The following is a 24100-nucleotide window of genomic DNA, read 5'->3' on the forward strand; positions in this document are numbered from 1 at the left end:
TCCATCTTATTGGTTCTGTTTCTCTGAACAGCTCTCACTAATACAGATTTTGATACCGAGTGTGACTCTAGAGAAACAGAAGATTAAGGACAAGTTTTCTGAATTGGTTCTGGGGTTTGTGGAATTAGCTCTCTAATCCGATTATAGATTTAAAGACTCTAATGACTCTATTTCTAGTGGTAAAGAGACACTGATAGTCCATGGCGTGATCTGGCAATAGCGATGTGAAAAATATCACCCATTGGATACCCCTAATCAAAGCAAAGAAGCAAAGATATGGGTGACTATATATATGATACTTTCAAACATTTTTGTCAAACTAATGAATATAATGAATTGGCTGGGTATTCCTAATGTTGATGGACAAAGGTGAGAAAAGAATGAGCTCAAGGATTCAAATTCCGAGCTCAAGCATTGTGTAAATGACCTGAAATCTTCCATGTATGCCCTGCAGGAGACCCTTATCTCCTATAGCCATAATGCTAAGATTGCTGAAAATCGAAGCCAGAATTTCATCCTGCCGCTGCCTGAATTACAACGCAAATTGAGCTCCCAGCCTCACAGGGTGTCTACTGTTAAAGTGAGGATATTGGTTGGGAATAAGTGGAACCCTTAAAGTTGGGATGGGAAAATAGGAGAAGACTCTGATGAAGCTGGGGATGCTGAGCCCATAAATTCTGATATATCTGCTTTGCCAGCTGAAGTGACCTCTCAAACCCCAGTGGAAGAGACCTCTCCACCCCCAGCAAAAGTGGTAGTGGCCTTTCCACCCCATCTGAGGGGATTAACCCTGCATTACTTGAAGAAATAGTAATGGCCTCTTCTGAGGCAGTTGCCATGCAAGACGATGTTGATTCTCCTCAAAACTCACCCCCACGGCCCCCCTTTGCTTCTAGGCCTGTAACTAGACTCAAGTTCCAGCAAGCCCCTAAAGGTGAGGTTCAAAGTGTGACCCACGAGGAAGTACACCACACTCCAAAAAGAACTGCTTGAGTTTTCTAATTTATATATATAAAAATCCGGGGAGGCTTCCCTGGTGGCGCAGTGGTTGAGAGTCCGCCTGCCGATGCAGGGGACACGGGTTCGTGCCCCGGTCCGGGAATATCCCACATGCTGCGGAGCAGCTGGGGCCATGAACCATGGCCGCTGAGCCTGCGCGTCCGGAGCCTGTGCTCTGCAACGGGAGAGGCCACAACAGTGAGAGGCCTGCGTACCGCAAAAAAAAAAAAAAAAAAATCCAGGGGACGTGTGAGGGTATGAGGATATTAAAGGTATGGGATAGTGGTGGCAGGATCATAAAGTTGGATCATATCAAATTTATGGGTATGGGCTCACTAAGCAGAGATTCTACGTTTAATTTGCAGCTTGGGGAGTTACAAAGGACTCTAACACTTTGTTGGTTACTGAAACATGGACCAAAAGATAGCCCACTGTGAGTGGATTGAAAATGCCAGATCTACTTTAGTTTAATGTAGAGGAAGGAATTCAAAGGTTTAGGGAGATTGTACTGTTAGAGTGGATTTGTCATTTAAGACCTACTTATTCACCCTGGGAGGCTCCGGAAGACACACCTTTCACCATGACTGTGACAAATAAGTTTGTGAGGGAATCCCCACCCTTGAAGAGCCCTGTGATTGCTCTTCTCTGTAGGCCAGTGGGAACTGCAGTCACTGAACTGGAAAACCTAAATGAACTGGGAGGAATTGGATCCTGAAGTGGCAAGGTGGGTGTGGTTACTGTGATGGACAGCAGGGTCAAAGCAGCAACCACAATCGTCTGATTCATGTAGACCTATGGCATTGGCTGGTTGATCATGATATTCCTAGAAACAGAATATACAGGAAGCCTGCTAAATTCTTACTTGATCTGTATCAGCAGAAAAGTTCTAGGTCAAATGAACAAAAGTCTAACCTAAATCATAAAAGCAGAGGTCCTCAGTCAGTTCCCAGTTTGAACCAGTTTACAGACCCAGAACCCTTTGAATAAAGGGGAAGCCTGATCCCCTTGAGGAGAGACCTCAGTACAGTGCCAAAAATTATGTTAATCTTTCTCCCAGCATTCCCCCAAAGGAACTACAGCCTTTTACCAGGGTAACTGTGCATCAGAGAAAAGGAAATAGAGTTTTCAGAGACTACTGGACCCTGGCTCTGAATGGACACTAATTCCAGAAGACCCAAAATGTCACTGTTGTCTACCAGTTAGAATAGGGGCTTATGGAGGTCATGTGGTCAATGGAGTTTTAACTCTGATTCATCTCATGGGGGCCCCAGTGGGTCCCCAAACCCATCCTATAGTTATTTCCCCAGTTTCAGAATGCATAATTAGAATATATGTATTCAACAGTTGGTGAATACCTTCCCTGTCCTGTGGAATGAGGGATATTACAGTGGAAAAGACTAAATGGAAGCCACTAGAGCTACCACTAAGAGTAAACCAAAAGCAATACCTGGAAGGATTTCAGAGATTAGTGCCACCATAGGGATTTGAAAGGTGCAGGGATGGTGGTTTCCATCACAACCCCATTCAACTCACTTATCTGGCCTGTGCAGAAAAGAGATGTATCTTGGAGAATGACAGTAGATTATTGTAAGCTTAACCAGGTGGTGACTCCAAATGCAGCTGCTGTACCAGTTTGCAGTTTCATTGCTTGAGCAAATTAACACACCCCCTGGTACCTGATATGCATCTCTTGATCTGGCAAATGCTTTTTTCTCCATACTTGTTAATAAAGACCATCCAAAACAGTTTTATTTCCACAGGCAAGGCCAGCAGTATACCTTCACTGTCCTACCTCAGAGATACATCACTCTCCAGCCCTATGTCATGATATAGTAGACAGGAATCTTGATTACTTTCTCTTATATAAGATATCACACTCACCCTTACAGTAATGACATTATGCTGATTGGACCTAGTGAGCAAGAAGTGGCACTATTCTAAACTTATTGGTAAGATATTTGCATGTCTGAAGGTGGGAAATAAGTCTGATAAAATTCGAGGGCTTTCTACCTCAGTGAAATTTTAGGGATCCAGGTATGGGGCTTGTCAAGATATTCCTGCTGAGGTGAAGGGCAAGTTGTTGTATCTGGGCTCTCCTACAACCAAAAAAAGAGGCATAACACCTAGTGGGTCTCTTGGGTTTTGGAGGCAACATATTCCTTTGGATGTGCTACTCTGGCCCATTTACTCAGTGACCTGGAAAAAATATTTATATGTATGTTTTTCTTCCCTCTCATCTCCTTATCATGTAACGTAATATATATTTCCTTTATATCATAATATTTAAGTATTGTTAACCTTACATTATAGTTATTTAAGTTCCAGGATATTAAGGAGAAGAGTAAACATCACTCAAGGACTTTACATCCTTTTCTGAGGAAGGGGCTAGTGAGTTTTGGCTGTATGTATACAGGAGAGTTGTATCATGTAAGGTTAATTATGACCTTGTTATTGTTTTCATTTGGAGATTAAGCATGTTGTAAGATGTTTATGGGTACCAAGTTGACAAGGGGTGGACTTGTGATGGTTTGTTTTTTGTGTCAACTTGACTGAGCCATGAGATAGAGATTTGGATCTAGAGATAGGGAGAGAGGTCTGGGCTCAAACACTTTCTAATTCTCCTTAGAACTTCAGGTCCTTCTCTTCTTTCCCATCTCTGCTACCCATGATCTTAGTAGTAAGAGTACCCAAGAGGTCACTCTCGCAGTATTTCTGACTTCTGTCTTCTTTCCTAACTCTATCCTCTAGTGGTCCAATATGGATAGGTGAGCTTACAGTGTAAAAGAGAGTGATTCAAAAGTGATAGCTAACACTGATTTTAGAAGTGGACTTTTGTATAATTTTAACTTTATTACCATTTTCCAGAAATGTTATTATACCACAACGAATAGAATATCCAGCATTCTTATCCCCAGACCTGAATGTTTCGGTTGGGGTGCCAACTACAGCATCCCAATCCAACCAGCCATCTGTAGTACGACTTGAAAAACTTCAGCAACAACCCCGGGCAAGGTAAAAAACAAAAACAAAACAAAACAAAAAGATTTTCATCTTATTTATGTGTTATTTATATATTAATTTTTCCTTTGAGACATAGGCTTGCTATTGGTCCAGAAACCTTCATAATGATGATATTATGGGTTCAGTGTTTGTTTTAAAAAGTCAATGATCTGGCAAGAAAAGGGGTGAGAACATATTAATATGGGAGAAAGTATAATACTTTCTCTGCCTCTTCACTCAACAATATAGTCTATAGGTCTCTTATACTCTTTTCTGTATTTCCCATCTTTTATCTCTATGCTTTAGATATTTTCTTCTGACCTGTCTTATAATCATTGGTTCTTTCTTCTTTGTCTCTTATCTACTGTTAAGCCAATTGAGTTCTTAATCTCAGTTATTTCCTTTTGTTATGGAATTTTCATTTACTTTATAGTTCCACTTCTCTACCAAAATCCTCAGTCTTATCTTTTAATTCTTTGAACATATTAATCATTGTATTTCAAAGTTCATCTCTGATAACTTGATTATTTGGATTTCCTATAAGTCTATACCTATTGTTGGTTTTTTTCTCAGAGTTTTTAGTCAAATCTTATGTTCTCATATGCCTAGTTGTTTTCATCAAGTGCCAAATATTGTATTTGAAAATCTGTAGAACTGATTTGAGGCTCTTGATTATATATTTTTACAGCTAATATGTACATTTGCATCTGGCAGCCAGCTAGCCTAGGAACACTAGCAATGCCAGATCACCTTAATTCAATTGAGGTGAGACTGAAATGATTTGGGCTCTAGTTCCTGTGGGCATTAGTCTTTTTTTGGTTTACTCTTATTCTTAACATCAAGGCCGGGACTAGTGAGAGGCAACCAGGGTACAATAGTTAAAGAGGCACTTATTCTTGGGGTATAGCCCTCTAGGGCCCCAACTGAAAGCCTAGGTGCTTACCATGGCTTCTCATCCTTAACAGGGGCTGAACTCTGGTTTTTGTTCCCTCATTCTTACATATTTCTCTCAAAGCTCTTAACTCTTGTCCACCTCAAATGCCTTGAAGGAAAATGGCTCCAAATTATGGGCTCAGAGTCTCCAGACTTCCTTTCTGTCTGGCATCTTGGATTTGCAAATTCTTGCTGCCTTTATAACTGACTGATGCTTCCAAAGAAAAAATTTTAAAATACTTTGTCAGCTTTTTCAGTTGTGCAGTGAGATGGTCTGAAATAATCGATTCCATCATTGCCAGAAACGGAACTCCTAAAATTTTAAAAATGGTGTTTATGTATATGCATATTTTACTCAAACTTATAAATTAATTCATAAACATTGAGTTGAGTGATCAAGGAACCCCCTTTTCTCCTAGTCCTATGTTTTATTCTTTCAATAACATTTATTTATTTATTTATTTTTATTGGAGTATAGTTGATTTATGTTGTGTTAGTTTCAGGTGTACAGCGAAGTGAGTCAGTTATATATATACATATATCCACTCTTTTTTAGGTTCTTTTCCCGTATAGGTCATTACAGAGTATTGAGTAGAGTCCCTTGTGCTATATACAATAGGTCCTTACTAGTTATCTGTTTTATACATAGTAGTGTATATATGTCAATCACAATCTCCCAATTTATCTCTCTCCCCCCTCCCCTCTGGTAACCATAAGTTTGTTTTCTACATTTGTGACTCTATTCCTGTTTTGTAAATAAGTTCATTTGTACCATTTTTTAGATTCCACATAATATTTATTTATTTTTATTTCAGTTTTATTGAGATATAATTGACACACAGCACTGTATAAGTTTAAGCAGTACTTAATGATTTGACTTACATACATCATGAAGTGATTATCATGATAAGATTACCAAATATCCATGATCTCATATAGATTCAAAATAAAAGAAAAAGAAAAAAGATTTTTCCTTGTGATGAGATCTCTTAGGATTTACTCTCATAACAGCTTTCATATATAACCTATAGCAGTGCTAATTATGTTAATCATGTTGTACACTGAATGCCTGGTACTTATTTATCTTACAACTGGAAGTATGTACCTTTTGACCACCTTCATCCAATTCCCCTTTCCTCACCCCCTGCCTCAGGTAACCCCAAATCTGATCTCTTTTTTCTATGAGCTTGTTCTTTCATTTTTTGAAGTATTATTGACCTACAACACTATATTGTTCCTGGTGCACAACACAGTGACTTAACATTTCTATAAATTACAAAATGATCACCATGATAAGTCTAATTACCATCTGTCAGCAAAGGTATTACATTATTTTTGACTATATTCCCCATGCTTTACATTTCATCCCCGTGATCCGTTTATTTTGTGACTGGAGGTTTGTACCTCTTAATTTCCCTTACCTATTCCACTCCTCTTCCACTCCCCTCCACTCTGTTTGTTCTGTTTGTCTATGATTCTGTCTCTGATTTGTTTCTTCATCTGTTTTGAATTTTAAATTCCACATGTAAGTGAAATCATACACTACTTGTCTTTCTATGCCTGACTTGTTTCAGTTAGCGCTGTACCTTTTTTGTTGCAAATGGCAAGATTTCATTCTTTTTATGGCTTATGATACACCATTGCATATGTGTGTGTGTGTGTGTGTGTGTGTGTGTGTGTGTGTGTGTGTGTGTGTATATATATATATATATATATATACACACCACATCTTCTTTATCCATTCATCTATCAGTGGGCACTTAGGTTGCTTTTGTATCTTGGCTATTGTGAATAATGCTGCAGTGAACATAGGGATGCATATATCTATTTAAATTAGTGTTTGTGTTTTCTTTGGAAAAATACCCAGAAGTGGAATTGCTGGATTGTATGGTAGTTCCATTTATAATCTCTTGAAGAACCTCCATACTGTTTTCCATAGTGGCTGCCCCAATTTACATTCCTATCAACAGTGCAGGAGGGTTCCCTTTTCTCCACACCCTCACCAACACTTGTTATTTGTTGTCTTTTGATAATACCTATTCTGACATTCTGTGAGGTGATATCTGGTTGTGGTTTTGATTTGCATTTCCCTGATGATTACTGATGTTGAGCCTCTTTTTATGTCTGTTGACCATCAGTATGTTTTCTTTGGAAATGTGTATGTTCAGGTCCTTTGCCAATTTTTTTCTCAGATTGTTTGCTTTTTTGATGTTGAATTGTATGAGTTCTTTGTATATTTTGGATAATAACCCCTTATCATATTGTTTGAAAATACTTTCTCCCATTCAGTAAGTTGGCTTTACATTTTGTTGATGGTTTCCTTTGCTGTGCAAAAGTTGGAAGTTTAATTAGGTCTTATTTGTTTATTTTTGCTTTTGTTTCCCTTGTTGGAGGAGACATATCCAAGAAAATATCACTAAGACCAATGTCAAAGAGTGTACTGCCTGTGTTTACTTCCAGAGTTTTATGGTTTCAGGTCTGACATTTATGTCTTTAATCCATTTGTTTATTTTTTGTATGTGGTATGAGAAAGTAGTCCCATTTGATTGTTTTGTATGTAGCTGTCCAGTATTCCCAGCATGATTTACTAAAGAGACTGTCTTTCCCCCATTGTATGTTCTTGCCTCCTTTGTCATAAATTAATTGATCATGTAAGTATGGGTTCTCTTCTGAGCTCTTAAGTCTGTTCTATTGATTTATGTGTCTGTTTTTGTGCCAGTACCATACTATTTTAATTACTGTAACTTTGTATTGTAGTTTGAAATCAGGGAGTGTCGTATCTCCAGCTTTGTTCTTCTTTCTCAAGATTGTTTGGGTAATAAGGGACTTTTGTGTTTCCATACAAATTTTAGAATTATTTGTTCTAGTTCTGTGAAAAATGTCATTGTTATTTTGATAGGGATTGCATTGAATCTGTAGATTGCCTTGGGTAGTATGGTCATTTTAAAAAATACTAATTCTTCCAACCCATGAGCAAAGTATATTTTTCTATTTGTTCATATCATCTTCAATTTCTTTCATCAGTATCTTATAGTTTTCCAAATACAGGTCATTGACCTCCTTAGTTAAATTTATTCCTAGGTATTTTATTCTTTTTGATGTGATTGGAAATGGGATTGTTTCCTTAATTTCTCTTTCTGAAACACAGCTGATTCCTTTTTTTTTTGATGTTTGACAATGAATTCTTTAATTGAAGTATAGTTGATTTACAATATTATGTTAGTTTCAGGTCTACAGCATAGTGATTCAGTATTTTTATAAATTATACTTCATTAGAAGTTATTACAGGGACTTCCCTGGTGGTCCAGTGGTTAAGACTCCATGCTTCCATTGCAGGGGATGCAGGTTCAATCCCTGGTTGGGGAACTAAGATCCTGCATGCTGTGTGGCATGGCCAAAAAAATTTTTTTTAATTAAATTTTAAAAAGTTATTACAAAATAATGGCTATAATTCCCAGTAATGTACAATGTATCCTTATTGCTTATCCATTTTATACATAGTAGTTTGTATCCTTTAATTACATACCCCTATTTTGCCCCTCTCTTCTTCCCTCTCCCCACTGGTAGCCACTAGTTTGTTTTCTGTATCTGTGAGTCTGTTTCTGTTTTGCTAGATACATTCATTTTATTTTTTAGATTCTACAAATAAGTGATATCATACAGTATTTGTCTTTCTCTTTCTGATTTATTTCTCTAAGCATAATATTCTCTAGGTCCACCTATGTTGCTGCAAATGGCAGAATTTCATTCTTTTTTATGGCTGAGTAATATTCCATTGTGTGTATGAATAAATCTTTTTTTTGTCCATTCTTCTGTTGATGGACACTTGAGTTGCTTCTATATCTTGGCTGTTGTAAATAGTGCTGCTGTGAACATTGAAGTGCATGTATCTATTCAAATTAGGCTTTTCATTTTTTCTGATTTATACTCAGGAGTGGAATTGCTGGATCATATGGTAGTTCTATTTTTAGTTTTTTTGGGACCCCCCATATTGTTTTCCATAGTGGCTTCACCAATTTATATTCCCACCAACAGTGTGAAAGGGTTCCCTTTTCTCCACATCCTCACCAACGTCTGTTATTTGTAAACTATTTGATGATAGCCATTCTAACAGGTGTGAAGAGATATCTCGTTGTTTTGATTTGTATTTCTCTGATAGTGATATTAAGCATTTTTTTTGTGTGTGTTAGCCATCTGTATATCTTCTTTGGAAAAATGTCTACTCAGGTCTTCTGCCCATTTTTTGACTGGGTTGTTTGTTTTTTGATATTGAGTTATATGAGCTGTTTATATATTTTGGGTATTAACCCCTTCTGGCTAGTCATATCATTTGTTCAGTTTTTGTATTCTTCAGCTCTGTGATTTCTCTTTGGTACTTTCTTATATTTTCTATCTCTTTGTTGAAATTCTCACTTTGTTCATACATTTTTCTTCTGACCTTGATGGGCTTTATGACCATTATTCTGAATTCATTATCAGGTAAGTCACTTATCTCTGCTTCATTAATGTCTGTTTCTAGAGTTTTATCTTGTTCTTTTGTTTGGAACTTATGTTTCTGGAGTTTTATTTTATTCCTTTGCTTAAGACTTATTCCTCTCTTACTTCATTTTCCTTGACTCTCTGTGTTGGTTTCTGAACATTAGATAAAACAACCACCTCTCTAAGTTTTGATGTTGTGGCCTCATTGTAGGAAAGGAACCTTACCATCAGCCCAGCCCAAGTTCTTGGTTGTCCCTCAAACCTTTGTGATGGTCCAAGTCACCTTGTTTGTTCTTAGTCACCCTCCCAATAGTTGAGGGCGTGTCAAGACTTGTCAGTGTCCCAAAGGGGAGATCTCAGTCAGCACCTAGATTCAGACTGATTGGAAGCTGAACCCCCAGGCAGATGCTGGGAAAGTATGTAGTTAGAGCCCTTTCAGGGACAAACTGGAAGACTTTTTTTTCCTCTTCCCTCTGTGCTGGGCCTGTTTGTATAGTCACAGGGTTGGTGGTGCACCTGCACCCATTAAAACTGCTTCTTTGTGTACTATAGTCCTGTAGACTGGTAACTGCAAACCCTGTTGACTGTGACATCAGGCAATCTGGGGGCCTGTGCCTTGGGTGGCAGCCACAGAATCCGGGGTGCCAGTTGTATCTTGGAGATACATTTCCTTGGAGATACATTTCCTTGGAGATACTGGTGATCTGGATCAGGCTAGAGGGAGAAGAGAGATGCAGTGTCTGCTGGCTTCCCTGGTTTCCAGGGAGGATTGCAGTCAGCCCCTAGAAGCATGCTAAATTAGAAGCCTGACCCTCAAACATTAACTTTTACAGAATGTGAGTGGGCTTCTCTTGGGGAAAGACTGGGAGATGGACAGTTTTTGCCTACTCTGTGCTGAGCCCTTGGCAAATAACCATGGCAAGTCCTAGAGAACCCATTAAGAACTATTTCTATTTTGTTTTAACCTTGATGGTCTCATGGTCACAAGCTAGGTGTGACCTAGCTAGGTGTTTTGGGGCCCTGTCCCTCAAGTGGCAGTCTTGAAAGTTGGAGCACTCATTGTGGGGTCCGAACCTTTCTCTCCTCAAAGAGATGCTGGGAATTGGAAGTTCCTTCTCAATTGTATGACATGGTGCCAGGGTTAGGTTTATGATGAGAGTGTGTCTCAGCCTTTCCTACCCATTTGCTGTGGGTATTTTCTCATTCGTCCAGTGTTTAGGAGTTGCTCAGCTATTTCTGGATTTCTTTCAGCAGGAATTGGTCCTTGTACAACTATAGATGTGGTGTATCTCTGAGAGGAGATGAATGAGTTCAGGAGCCTCTTCACCATCTTGGACTGGAATCCACAAATTTCTTCAGTTCTTGGCTTAGTAGAACACATCTGGATCCTTATAATGCTTCTCCATTCAGAGTGGCTCCCTGAGCTCCACCTGCAGAACCTCGACTTCTTTGGCTTCCAGTGACAGCAATGGCTGTTGCTCTGCCTTCTCTTGAGTGGCAGCACCACCCAACCCCCTTCTTCCTAGCAGAATGGGTCCCCCTCTCCTCCTTCTGCTCACTGACTCGCATGTATCTTTGTTGTGTGTTTCTGCAATCTAAGAATGTTATTTTGATCCTTATTATCTTCTTATAACTACTTTGGAATTTGGCCCTGATAATTCTCTGTTGCTCAATTTTATATGAAATTAATTTTCCTGAATTTTTTGTAGAAGCTTGGTTCCGAAAGCTTTTCTAGCTTCACAGAGCTCCCACTTCTGAAGTTTTTATTTGGTGTTTAAATATACAGTGACCTTCTTTCAAGGTTTTCTGAGGCCCTGTCCCTAAGTAGAGACCTGGCTGGTCAGTTTTGAGCATTCTCAGTGGTTAGACTACTCCAGTCCTTTAATTCTTATCATGAATGGTTTGTACTCACCCACTACTGGAATGAGTAAAACCCTCCCAGTTTCAACTGCTATTCTCAGGCTGGCTGGCTGTGCTTTCTTGTGACTACCTGTTGGCTCTTTGGGGTTCTCTTATTCTCACATTCATCAGATGCCCCTTTTATACCTGTTGCTTTCTCCCATATATTCACTGATACCATGAAGGTCTTATGTATATGGGGTTAATAGGGAAACCTTGTCACATGGTTTTGTAAATGTTGCCTATAAGTTTTTGTGTTTGCTACCTAGATACTCTGAATGTTTTTATGTAGATATTTGGGAGGATTCAAAAACTATGCTACTTCTGCTTTTATCATCTTCTTGGAATTTTCCTTTTTAGCTAAACTTTCATATTCATAATAACTTATTTGTGGTTTCATTTGGGGGAATTTATTTAAACAATCATATCATCTACAAGTAATAACAATTTTCTTTCTTTGTTCCCAATCCTTAATCTTTAGTTTTGTTTTCTTGTCATTCTATGCTGGCTGGAAGCTCCAGTCAATGTCTGTTATAAATGGTGAGGGTGGACATCTTTGTTTTGTTCAGGATCTTTCATGGCAATGCTTCTAGCATTTAATAGTCAAGCACATTATTTATATAGGTTTTTTGGTTGATGTCCTATACCAGATTAAGTAAATTATTCCATTCTGTTCCTAGTTTTCTAAGAGTTTTCTATTTTAATCATGAATGGATGTTGGATTTTGCCAAATTATTTTTCTCTTTTAATCAGTTAAATTGTATTTAAATTAAACATTCTGTTATTAATGTCAAAATATCCTTATATTCCTGGGATAAAGCCAACTGGTTCATGGTATATTATTATTTCCTTATACCACTACATTTTTTGTACTAAAATTATATTTTATTTGTAACATTTGCATCTATGTTTGTGAATGAGATTAGACTAACTTTCCTTCTTTGTAATGTCCTTGTTATGCTTTATTGTCAAGGTCATAGTGTCCTAATGAAATGAATTGAGAAACATGTCCTCTTTTCCATTTAATTCTTGTCGATTATATTTTTAGATTATGAAAGCCTTTTGAAATTTGGATTAAAAACTAAATTCCTATCTTTTCATTTGTTTTATTGCAGAGGATATCATATATGTGTTGAATAATTTATAAAATATGTATATATAGTTTAAATGAGAGCAATATATATAGAATAATTTCTTAAATATGTATGTATAACTTAAATAAAGATAATGAGACCATTGCCTAGATATTTACAATTCGAGTTAAGAAATACATTACCAATATTATAATGTGTTTTGTGTGCCCTTATGAGATTACATCCCTCTCCCCAACTCTCCCCAGGTAACTACTATCCTGATTTTTGTTGTAAGCATTCCTTTTCCTATGTGTCCTTAAACAATATATTGTTGGTTTTCTTCTTTAAGGACTTTTTATAAATGTATTATACTGTATGTGTTGTTCTTTGCTTCATACCATATATATTCTTCTGTCACTTTTTAAATCTGTAACTGATTTTTCTTTAGGCTAGAAAAAATGAAAAAAGAATATAGACGTCTGAGTACATGGATAGAAAAAGCTAGCTATTTAGAAGGAGTTCTTACCCCAAGATTGGAACGTAAAGAAACTAAGGTAATTAACGTAATACATTCTTCCATACATAGATTTTTAGTTTAAAATTATGATAAGTAAAAATAATGATCAGATATTGTTTATTTGTTCTCTCTCTATAAAATGCTACTCATAGTTCATGCACGTTCCTATTTTGATAATGTGACATTCAATAAATATTGATTAATAATTTATAAGGTTTAGTTTTTAACAGCTTTGTTGAGATATAATTCACATACTATACAGTTCATCCATTTAAAGTGTACAATTCAGTGACCCTAAGTATATTGACAGAGTTGTGCTTCCATCGCTACAATCAAAGAACATTATCATCACCCCAAAAAGAAACCCCATACCTCTTAGCCTATACCCTCCAAACCCCTCATGCCCTGCTAGCCCTAGATGACAACTAATGTACTTTATATCTCTAAAGATTTTCTTGTTCTAGATATTTCATATAAATGGAATCATACAATATATGGTCCTTTGTGACTTGATTCTTTCACTTAGTATAGTGTTTTTAAGGTTCATCACTATTGTAGCATGTATCAATACTTCATTTCATTTCATTGCCAAATAATATTTCATTGTTTGGATATACTACATTTTTTTATCTACTCATCAGTTGATGGACATTTGGTTGTTTCCACTTTTTAGCTATTATGTATAATGCTGCTATGAACATTCATGTGCAGTTTTTGTGTACATGTATGTTTTATATACTTAGGAGTGGAATTGCTGGATCATATCATAATTCTGTTAACTTTTTCAGAAACTACCAAACTGTTTGCCACAGCAACTGCACAATTTTACATTTAACCAGCAATGCATGAGGGTGCCATATCTCCTACAACACTTGTTATTTTTCTTTTTAAAGAAAATTTAATGATGGCCATCCTAGTGGGTTTGAAGTGGTATCTCATTGTGGTTTTGATTTGCATTTCTTTAATGACCAATGATGTGAACATCTTTTCGTGTGAATACTGGCCGTTTGTATATCTTCTCTGAATAAATTTTTATTCATATCTTTTGCTGATTTTTTAATTAGGCTATTTTTATTGTTGAGTTGTAAGAGTTCTTTATATATTTTGGATACTAGACCCTTATCAGATATATAAGTAAGATTTACTATTTAGAAGTACTATCTAATCTATACATTTTGACCTGGCAGTAAAAGATTCATAGGGATTTCAGTGAATAGATAAAACATTGACTAAAATCACAGCTTTGAAATGGTAGTCATAACATATTGATATATTCATGTTTTTCAATGCCTCTGAGATAATTGGGCGGGATTGTGCTGCGATAAGATAAATTGATTAGCATTTGCTAATACAGAATTAGTATTTTAGGAAAATTTTGCAGGGCTTTTCATTAAAGGGACTCTGAACTTTGGGTTCTCATTGAAAAATCAGTATTTTATAAGAGCCAGTGGTCACTCCACCTTATAATTCTTCTTGGAATTTTATAAAGATCCACATCACTTTGCAACTGATAGACCATAATGTATTCCAATAAAAAAGTGATCTGTTTCCCGGGGGTATCCTCTTATACCACTTGAAGTTAAACATTATGCCATTTGTCTTGTAATCTTTTTCTGTCATGCATTCATCATTCGGAAACTTTATCAATTCTTGGGTCTTCTCTTCCTGGACCATTAACTCCTAGCCAGGGTGTGCCTCTCTTTAAAACAGTACTGTTTGCTTTTCTCACAAACCCATATTCTTCTTGTCTTCTGTAAATTTTTTAAAAGTATTTTAAAAAGTTATGAAAGCAGGAAAAAATAATTTAGCTCTTTAAACATTTCTCCAATATGTTTTTTTCTTCTAGGAAAGTAATACCAATGAGATACTTGAAAGCCAATTGGAAGAGAGACCTACAGATACCGTAACATCAGGTTAAGAAACTAATTTACTTTTTTGTATTTATTATTAAGATAATTAAAACAGGGTGGTTATATCACAAAAAGAAAACTAGCAATCTGCTTTAAGTATACTTCATTTTTTGTTAGGGAATAAAAATACATTTCATTATAGTTTTGGTATATAGTATTTATATTGTAACACTCCAAAGAAAATACTTAGACCCAATTAAGAGTTATTTTTATTTTTAATAGTCCTTTCCTCTTTAAGAGCAAGGAAAATGTTAAATCTTACCTATAATCTATGACAAGGTATTTTTGTTAAACATTGTTAACTGTAGAGCTATTGGTCTTTTTTATGTGGAGGATGTGTGTATGCACGTGCGTGTGCGTGTGTGTGTGTAAGAGAAAGGGAGGAGGAGAGAGAGCAGGACAGGAAATTAAATTAACATTAAATGTGAGAACTTTGCACAAATTATCAGTAAGATATTTAATTAATAGAAGATACTGTTCATGCAGTCTTTAAGAAAAATCTCTCTTAAGAGATTCATTTAGAAAGTAAGTTAAAATAGATGCATGATACTCTATCTTTAAAATCTTGGATTCTGCTGGTGTGGATTAATGATTTATTTTTATAAGACTGGCCACAGGTTACTTCTCTAATTCTACTTCCCCAGCTACCTCAGGCTTTGATATATTCATTTCTTAACCTCTGAGGATCAACCAGCCTAGCAGAGCTATTTCATCTTTAATCTACTCTTTCACTGAAAGAGTTTTAGGTTGTAGGAGAATCACAACTTCCCTCTTCAATATTGCTGTTGAATATTGGAGGTTAACCTCTCTCACACACTGGTGGTTACTATTTTTTTTTTTTTTTTTTACTTTTTTTCACTTATCCACGGAGTTTATTTCAAGTCCCATTGGATCCTCTAGTGACTTCTTTCCTTTTGGCATTCCAGTGGCTCCCTGTAGTTACAGCTAACATTTACTGATCACTGAGTTCCAGGCACATTACTTGGATTATGTAACTCAGTACTCAGAGCAGTCAATCGAGGGTGCTATTATTATTTATCCACATATTTACAGATGAGAAAACTGAGGATCAAGTCAATGAGAGGTGACACAGCCATTAATTTGAACCTAGTCTATTTGACCCAAGAACTCAAGCATTTAACCACATTGCTGCTCCCATTGTATATACTTGTAACATACCTATAAGATAAGCTATCACTAATCTATTTTACATGTGAGAAAACCAAGCCTCAGAAAAATGAGCTGACAGCAGTCATGCAGCTAATAATGACCTTAATAATTTTTTTTTACTAGACTTATGCATCCCTTTGTATCTCAATTATTTATTCCCTTTCCCTTTTAGAATTTTCTTTTTTGTTTGCTAAATACGTATTCTTTATATTTCTAGGAAAACTTTACAAGTGCTTCAGTTAGCCTCTCTTGAATGGTCCTATTTTTTCTGGTTACATACAACTTTACTCTTTTTTTCCAATCCCAACCTTATCACTGACCATCTGGGATTTATTTTTATTTCCTCTTGACTTTTAGTAAAATATAATACATGCCTGTTTTTATGTCTTATATTGAGGGATCTGAAATCTTATCATTTTATACATGTTTTCACTTCATCTCCACACTTGTTCATTTACTCCTCCATCTTCCCAGAGATTCATCAGCCTGTTTTTACTAAATATGTAGTGTTTATGTTTGAATAACTGCTTTGATTTAAATTGCTCTTATTCTTGGTGAGAAAAACTGTACTATTTTATTAATGCATATAAATAATGTTTATTTTTATATATAATAAAATACTTCTATGAATTTCTTAACAGATATCCTTCTTATAAAGGAAGAAGCTGAAACTCTTCCAAGTGAGGTAAGGGAACTTGAAAGAGAACTTTGAATAGTTACTATTTTATAAAGGGATGAAATATTTGTAAATGGAGAAATATTTATAGATGGAAAGAAGAAAGCACTCAAGAAGTTATTCAAGTTTTCATGGTTATTTCTGTTACAACAATATCTGTACAGTGTTACACGATTCATTTAATTTAAATTACGCTATTAAAAGGGAAGTTTCAGTATCAAATAGTAACATTTTAAAGTACATATGAATATAGGGGACAAAAGGTGTTTATGAACAGAAGGGGGGAAACAAGTAAAAGAAAGCATAAAGTTCTGCACTTAGAAATGGATGCCACAGACCTAACTACATTCTTTACTTTTTCTCTATAATACAGCTGTGTATTCTCTGTAATGTATAATCTCCAAAGTAATAGTCTGTATTTTATAAATAGAAATAGAGTTCACATAATATTATTTGCTTTTTAGCTTTTACAGAAGGTATTAATTCCATAAGGCAGTGGACCCCTATGTAAACCAATAAAATATAAAAGATTATTCCATACTGCTTGACAAATAGGATTTAATGATTTCTATTCTTGGGCCAGTGGCTCCCAAAATACCAATTGAAGAGTCAGTATGTTCTGTTTTGCACAATCCAAAGAGAGAGAAAAAAAGACAATATAGAGAATTTCTCATACAGCTAAACTTACTTGGCTTAACAGACTTAACAGTCCTTTCTTTTATGATACTATTCTTTGTACTATTTTGCTATTTAAATTTCCTTTATTTTACCATATTATTGTGATTTTTATGATATTGTTCTTTGTGCTATTTTGCTATTAAAGTTTCCTTTGTTATGGTATATTGGTGATAGTATAGTAACAGTAAAATGTCAGACCCCTTGGTTTTCTTCTCTGAGATGCTGATGATTTATACAATATGAATATATGAGAACCACTAGTTTATAATGCAGTATGATCATTTTTATGGATAATATCCTATAGTCCATGGTATCAGGCAAGTAGAGAATTTCTCAACTCTTCTAATAAGGAATGTAATAATTTACAAATATTGATGGTAACTTGTTATAATAAAGGATAAAAGTACAAATGATGTTAAGTCCGATTTTGTTTTAAATATTTTCTAGTTGATAATGATTAATAGGTAGCTTGTCTTATTGATACATTTTCTAGTTACTGGATAATGATGATAAGAAAGGCCTGACTCTGCCAACTTTGAACCAGTCGGGTGAAGATGATTCAAATGTTGTTGCTCCTAAAAGTGACATGTCAACAAAGGAAACAGATACTCCATTGCCCACTATTCCTAGGCTGACGTTAGCAGAAGAGGACGAAATACCACCTTTAGAGGAACACCAGCAAGAGGCTATGCCGGAGAGAAAAATGAAAAATCTGTTCTTCCCACCAGAAGAAAAAATGAAAGATAGATATCCAAGCCTTTTAAAAACTGACTCATCTCCATCAGAGGTAAAGTTGAAAAATATCCATATAAATCCAGGTAGAATAAAGAGGAGGAACTTAAATTTATCTCCAACAGAAATTAGGTGGCAAAGCAACAATGTGAGCTTAGCTTGAAGGAAGAGCACAAGCTTAGTTTCCCCAGATTCAAAATCAAAAGGTAGTTTTCAAAGTCACGATCCAAAGGAAGACCTTGAACTAAAGGTATGTGCCCTCGTATTAGAAGTATAAGACTAAGAAAAACGAAAGAATTCATTAATAAAAAATAAATAAATTGAAAATACAAATGTCTCCAAGTAGAAGTGTGTCTAAGTATATTAACTATTCCCACCCTACTAATACTCATCAAGTAAGGAGGAAAAAAACCTTTGAAGGAAAAGCAAAGTGATCTGAGAAACCAGTAATACAAACCAGTCTCATGGTTTGATGTGATTCAGCTGAAAATATAACAATGGTAGCAAAATCTAAATTCAAAGGAAAGCCCGAGAGGTTATTTCAGTGGAAATTTTTAATGAAACTGTTATAGGAAATAGCATATGTGCCCCTGTTACAAACAGTTTTATAGTTTAAAATGAGAATGGGGCTTCCCTGGTGGCGCAGTGGTTGAGAGTCCGCCTGCCAATGCAGGGGACACGGGTTCGTGCCCTGGTCCGGGAAGATCCCACGTGCTGCGGAGCAGCTGGGCCCGTGAGCCACGGCCGCTGAGCCTGTGCGTCCAGAGCCTGTGCTCCGCAACGGGAGAGGCCACAACAGTGAGAGGTCCACGTACCAAAAAAAAAAAAAGAGAATGATCTGAAAATTTAAAGGTACACCAGGGAAAAGCATTTCTTAAAATGACAGTTATTCTACTTAGATCTTTACATCTTGTTTGAGTCACTATCATAAAGCAGTGTAAAAATGTGTATTGGTCAGTGGGAAAACAATCTGAGTTCTAAGTATGGCTCTGCCTCTAAATACATCAGCAAGCTTGTGCACCTGAATCCCTAGGCCTATTTTCTCATCTACTGAATGGTAGTTTATACTAGGTCATTTCTAAATTCCTTTCCAAATTCCAAAAGATATAATTTTATTAAATATCTCAAGTTGGGGAATTATTCCTAATTACCTAGATCAATACGCTAAGCAATGTAACTTAAAAAGAAAAACATTCTTGTTTTTACTGAATGTGAAAGTAATACACAGTCATTATAGGAAATTTAGAAAATAGAAGTATAAAAAAGAAAATAAAAGTAGTTATAATTCTACTGCCACATTTAATAATTTTATTTCCTTTCAGTCTTTGTTATTAACATATGTATATCTCTCTTTTTTTTTTAAAGAAGATGTTGGGGGTAGGAGTTTATTAATTAATTTATTTATTTTTGCTGTGTTGGGTCTTCGTTTCTGTGCAAGGGCTTTCTCTAGTTGTGGCAAGCGGGGGCCACTCTTCATCGCGGTGCACGGGCCTCTCACTATCGCGGCCTCTCTTGTTGCGGAGCACAGGCTCCAGACGCGCAGGCTCAGTAGTTGTGGCTCACGGGCCTAGTTGCTCTGTGGCATGTGGGATCCTCCCAGACCAGGGCTTGAACCTGTGTCCCCTGCATTAGCAGACAAATTCTCAACCACTGCGCCACCAGGGAAGCCCACATATGTATATCTCTTATTTATTTTTAAAAACTTGGATCAAACTATATATGTATAATTTTATATTATGCTTTTTAAAACTTGATATTATATCATAAGCATGTTACCTCAATTTTCTTTAAAATTTGCAAGGTGCAGGATAGCCTCAAATATTGATATTCAGTAATTTAAAATAGTTTCTATATTTTTGGACATTAAGCTTGAAATTAATATTCTTTTACCTATTTATTTGTGTCTGTGATTATCTCCTCATATATTTATAGAAATAGCATGTTGACAAATTGCTCTCCTGAAAGATTGTGCCACTTTATATTCTGACCAGTGATATTTGAGTATTAATGATATTTTAAATAATGATTAAAACATTTTCATGCTTATTAGCCATTTTGATTTTCCCTATGAGTAGATGAGTAGACTGTCCATTTTTTCTGTTGAGTTTTTGGTGGTGTTGTTTAGGTTTTATAATGAGCTCTTTTTATTATAAAGATAATAACCTTGTATATTCATGGCACATACTTTTTCATAGTTTTTGTGGTTTGCCTTTTAATTTCTTTATTGAATCTGACTTCCAAAATATTCAGTTTTCATTTCATAAGTGAATTATTTATTGCTCCATAACAAACCACTCCAAAATTTAGTGGCTTAAAATAGCCATTTTATTATTTCTCAAGATTCTATGGGTTGACTTCGCTTAGGTAGGTAGTTGTTTTGCTCCACTTGATGTTGGCTGGTCCTGTAGTCATCTAGGAGCTTGACTGGGCTGGAACACTCATTATGGCTCACTTATGTGTTTTATACCCTGATGGAAACAGCCGTAGGTCTGGGCTCAATTGGGATGCATGGACATCTGGTTTGATGTACCTGTTTCTCTCCCTGTCTCTCAACTTCTCTCTCTCTCTCTGTGTCTCAGTTTCTCTCTCTGTAATCTTAGGGATTATTCTTCCCCCTGTCCATGCAAACTCTTCATATGGTCTCTCTATGTGGTCTTTCTAGCAGGGCAACTGAACTTTTTATGTGGCAGCTCAGGGCTTCCAATATACAAAAACAGAAGCTTCAGGTACTCTTAAGACTTAGGCTTTGTACTAGCATAGGGTCACTTTCACTCCATTCTGTTAGTTAAAGTAGGTCCCAGGCTCAGCCCTGACCCAATATGGGAGGGGACTACATAAGAGCATGAATTTTGGAAGGTGTTGTTCATTGGGGGTCATCCACAGATTAACCATCTCTAGCTCCAAGTAATTTCTCTCCCAAAAGCAAAATACACTTACTCTGCTTCCAAAATTCTTAGTTTCATGCCATTACTGCATTAGGCTCAAGCTTAAGTACAGAATTTCATCATCTAAATCAGATCCAGGTAGATGAAGCTTCTTGAGCGTGGCTTCTCTCAATCTTAAGACCTGTGAATTGAAGAGACCAGTTATCTGTCCACTACATACATACAATGGTGAATCAGAAATAGGATAACAACAGGCACTTACATTCCAAAGGTGAAGGAAGGGTAAAGAGAAGCATATAGCAGTCAGTGAGCCATAGTAATTCTGAAGCTTCTGGCTCTGCCCTCTGAGAATCTTTCTTTTTCCGTAAGAAAGAGTTTATATTTGTAGCTGAGTAGCTTTGCAGCCTATGTCTTATCTGTAGAAAGTTAAGAATTCAGAAACCTCTTTGCATTTTAAATTGTCTCTGTTCCTTTCAGTCCAAGATACTATGATTATCTTAGAGATTTTGCGGGTTTCCTGGGTATCAAATTATGACCTTAGCCAAATGTTACACCCCTAAATATCTTTAAAACATGCCCCCGTTTACTTTTGACTGATAGTCGAGGTGCTGTAGCACAATATCCTTTAGAATCTTAGAAGCTCTCTGGTCTAGCAGAGAGGGTCTAAGAGGCCACCCTAAGACACTTAGGATATTTTTTGTCTAGTCACGTGGGTCTGTAAGATACTACCTTAAATATTTTTGAAGTGTTAACCACAGTTCTTATGGCCTTGTGATCTTGACTTTGAAACTACATTTAACTGGCAATGCCATTGGAACCTGACCAATGAAGTCATGAGGTAGGGATTCCTGGCATTGGTTTAGTGGCTTAACAGTGTCATTAAGGACCCAGGAACCAGGCTCTTTCTTATCTTTCCTCCTTTTCACAGTCTGCTTGTTACTTCATTATTACCGGATGTTTGCTTCAGTCCTAGGCATCATTTGTAGATCAAGGCAGGGGGTAGAACATTCAAGTTTTCTTTTGCACTTGCCCCCTTTTATTTCTACAAAGAAACAGAAATTTACCCAATAATCCTCCAGCAGATTTTATGTCCCATTGACTAGAATTAGTTTACATGACCATGTTTAGCTTCAAAGGAGAATGAGAAAACTAGCATTTGGCAAAATGGAATGGGGTTGCCAATAATGATTCATCATTTGGGGCTGTATACCTTGCTGTTACAAGCAGAATTCAGGTTCTGTTGTGACAGGGTAGTATCAGGAGTGGTTATTGTATAATCAGCACAGTTAGCAGTAGCACCACAATTATTCTTCTGTCTGATGGGAATGCTCTTCTCCGGATTTTCTTGGGGTTCATTCATTCACACCATTCAGGTCTCTACTCAGCTGTTACCTCCTTAGAGGGGCCTTCTCTGACCACTCTAAGTAAAATAATCATCCACTCACTCACCCTACCCCATCTCTATTTTTTTCATGTATCATTACCTGGTATCATATTACATGTTTCTTTACTTGTTATTGTCTGTCACTCCCACTTGACTTTGTTCCAAATGGTAGGGATTTAGTCTTACTCATCACAGTATCTTACCATTCAGAGTGGTGATGAGTCCATGATGGGCACTCAATAAATATTTGTTGAAATAGTTAATTAATTAAAAATACTGCAGGGTTTTGAGGCATTTTCTTTGGAATTCTCTGAATATGTTACAATTCCTGAGCCTCAGTGTATGTGATTAATCAAAATCATTTGGTCCTAGGGAAATACAAATTATTTTAATACTTTCAAGGTGAATGAAGCACCTAATTCTAGCATACCAAATATCAGGCATGAGGCAGCGAGATTAATTCCATATTCCATAAAGAGTAGTGATTATTTATGAGTTTTTGACTTTAAAGGCACTAGTGCCTGCTGAAGACTAGGATTAAGGAAGGCAGGGAGTGGTATGTGTGATAATCACTAACCTTCTGTTCATTTGAATTTTTTAAAAAATTTTATTTTACATTGGAGCATAGTTGATTAACAATGTTGTGTTAGTTTCAGGTGTAAGCAAAGGGATTCAGTTTTACATATACATGTATCTATTCTTTTTCAAATTCTTTTCCCGTTTAGGTTATTACAGAATATTGAGCAGAGTTCCCTGTGCTATACAGTAGGTCCTTGTTGGTTATCAATTTTAAATATAGTAGTGTGTACATGTCAATCCCAAAGTCCCAATCTATCCCCACCCCGACCCTTCCTCCCTGGTAACCATAAGTTCGTTCTCTAAGTCTGTGAGTCTGTTTCTGTTTCGTAAATGAGTTCATTTGTATCATTTTTTTTAGATTTCACATATAAGTGATATCATATATTTGTCTTTCTCTGGCTGACTTATTTCACTTAGTATGAGTGAAATAGTATGCTATACAGTAGGTTCTCATTAGTTATCTATTTTATACGTAGTAATGTATATATTTCAATCCCAATCTCCCAATTCATCCCACTCCCCTCCCCCCTTGGTATCCATAAGTTTGTTCTCTACATCTGTGTTTCTATTTCTGCTTTGCAAATAAGTTCATCTGTACCATTTTTCTAGATTACACATATAAGTGATATTACACAATATTTCTTTTTCTCTTTCTGACTTACTCTGTATGGCAGACTCTAGGTCTATCCATGTCTCAGCAAATGGCACCATTTTGTTCCTTTTTATGGCTGAGTAATATTCCATTGTATATATGTACCACATCTTCTTTATCCATTCCTCTGTTGATGGACATTTAGGTTGCTTCCATGTGCTGGCTATTGTAAACAGCACTGCAGTGAACACTGGGCTGCATGTATGCTTTCAAACCATGTTTTTCTCCAGGTATATACCCAGGAGTGGGATTGCTGGATCATATGGTAGCTCTATTTTTAGTTTTTTAAGAAATCGCCATACTGTTCTCCATAATGGCTGTACCAATTTACATTCCCACGAACAGTGTGGGAGAGTTCCCTTTTCTCCACACCCTCTCCAGAATTTATTGTTTGTAGACTTTTTGATGATGGCCAGTCTGACTGGTGTGAGATGATATCTCATTGTAGTTTTGATTTGCATTTCTCTAATAATTAGTGATGTTGAGCATTTTTCATGTGCCTCTTGGCCATCTGTACATCTTCTTTGGGGAAGT

General features: G+C 36.3%; 1 protein-coding gene and 1 long non-coding RNA gene across 2 annotated transcripts in view; one reads left to right on the top strand and one right to left on the bottom strand.

Annotated features, from left to right (window-relative positions):
• Positions 1 to 24100, top strand: part of CATSPERT (catsper channel auxiliary subunit tau) — a 130710-nt gene that overhangs the window by 48618 nt on the left and 57992 nt on the right. The window contains 5 exon segments of the mRNA XM_027124067.1: positions 3865 to 4011; positions 12832 to 12937; positions 14747 to 14813; positions 16622 to 16665; positions 17828 to 18121. Coding sequence (XP_026979868.1) covers positions 3865 to 4011; positions 12832 to 12937; positions 14747 to 14813; positions 16622 to 16665; positions 17828 to 18121 — 658 coding nt within the window.
• LOC113629560 (uncharacterized) overlaps positions 20374 to 24100 on the bottom strand; it is a 53981-nt gene continuing 50254 nt past the window's right edge. Inside the window, exon 3 of the long non-coding RNA XR_003436606.1 lies at positions 20374 to 21132. This is a non-coding gene — a long non-coding RNA (uncharacterized LOC113629560). The remainder of the gene's footprint in view (positions 21133 to 24100) is intronic.

Source organism: Aethalodelphis obliquidens, unplaced genomic scaffold (assembly GCF_003676395.1).
Source record: "Aethalodelphis obliquidens isolate GAN/ISIS:26980383/991018 unplaced genomic scaffold, ASM367639v1 scaffold2, whole genome shotgun sequence".
Classification (NCBI taxonomy): domain Eukaryota; kingdom Metazoa; phylum Chordata; class Mammalia; order Artiodactyla; family Delphinidae; genus Aethalodelphis; species Aethalodelphis obliquidens.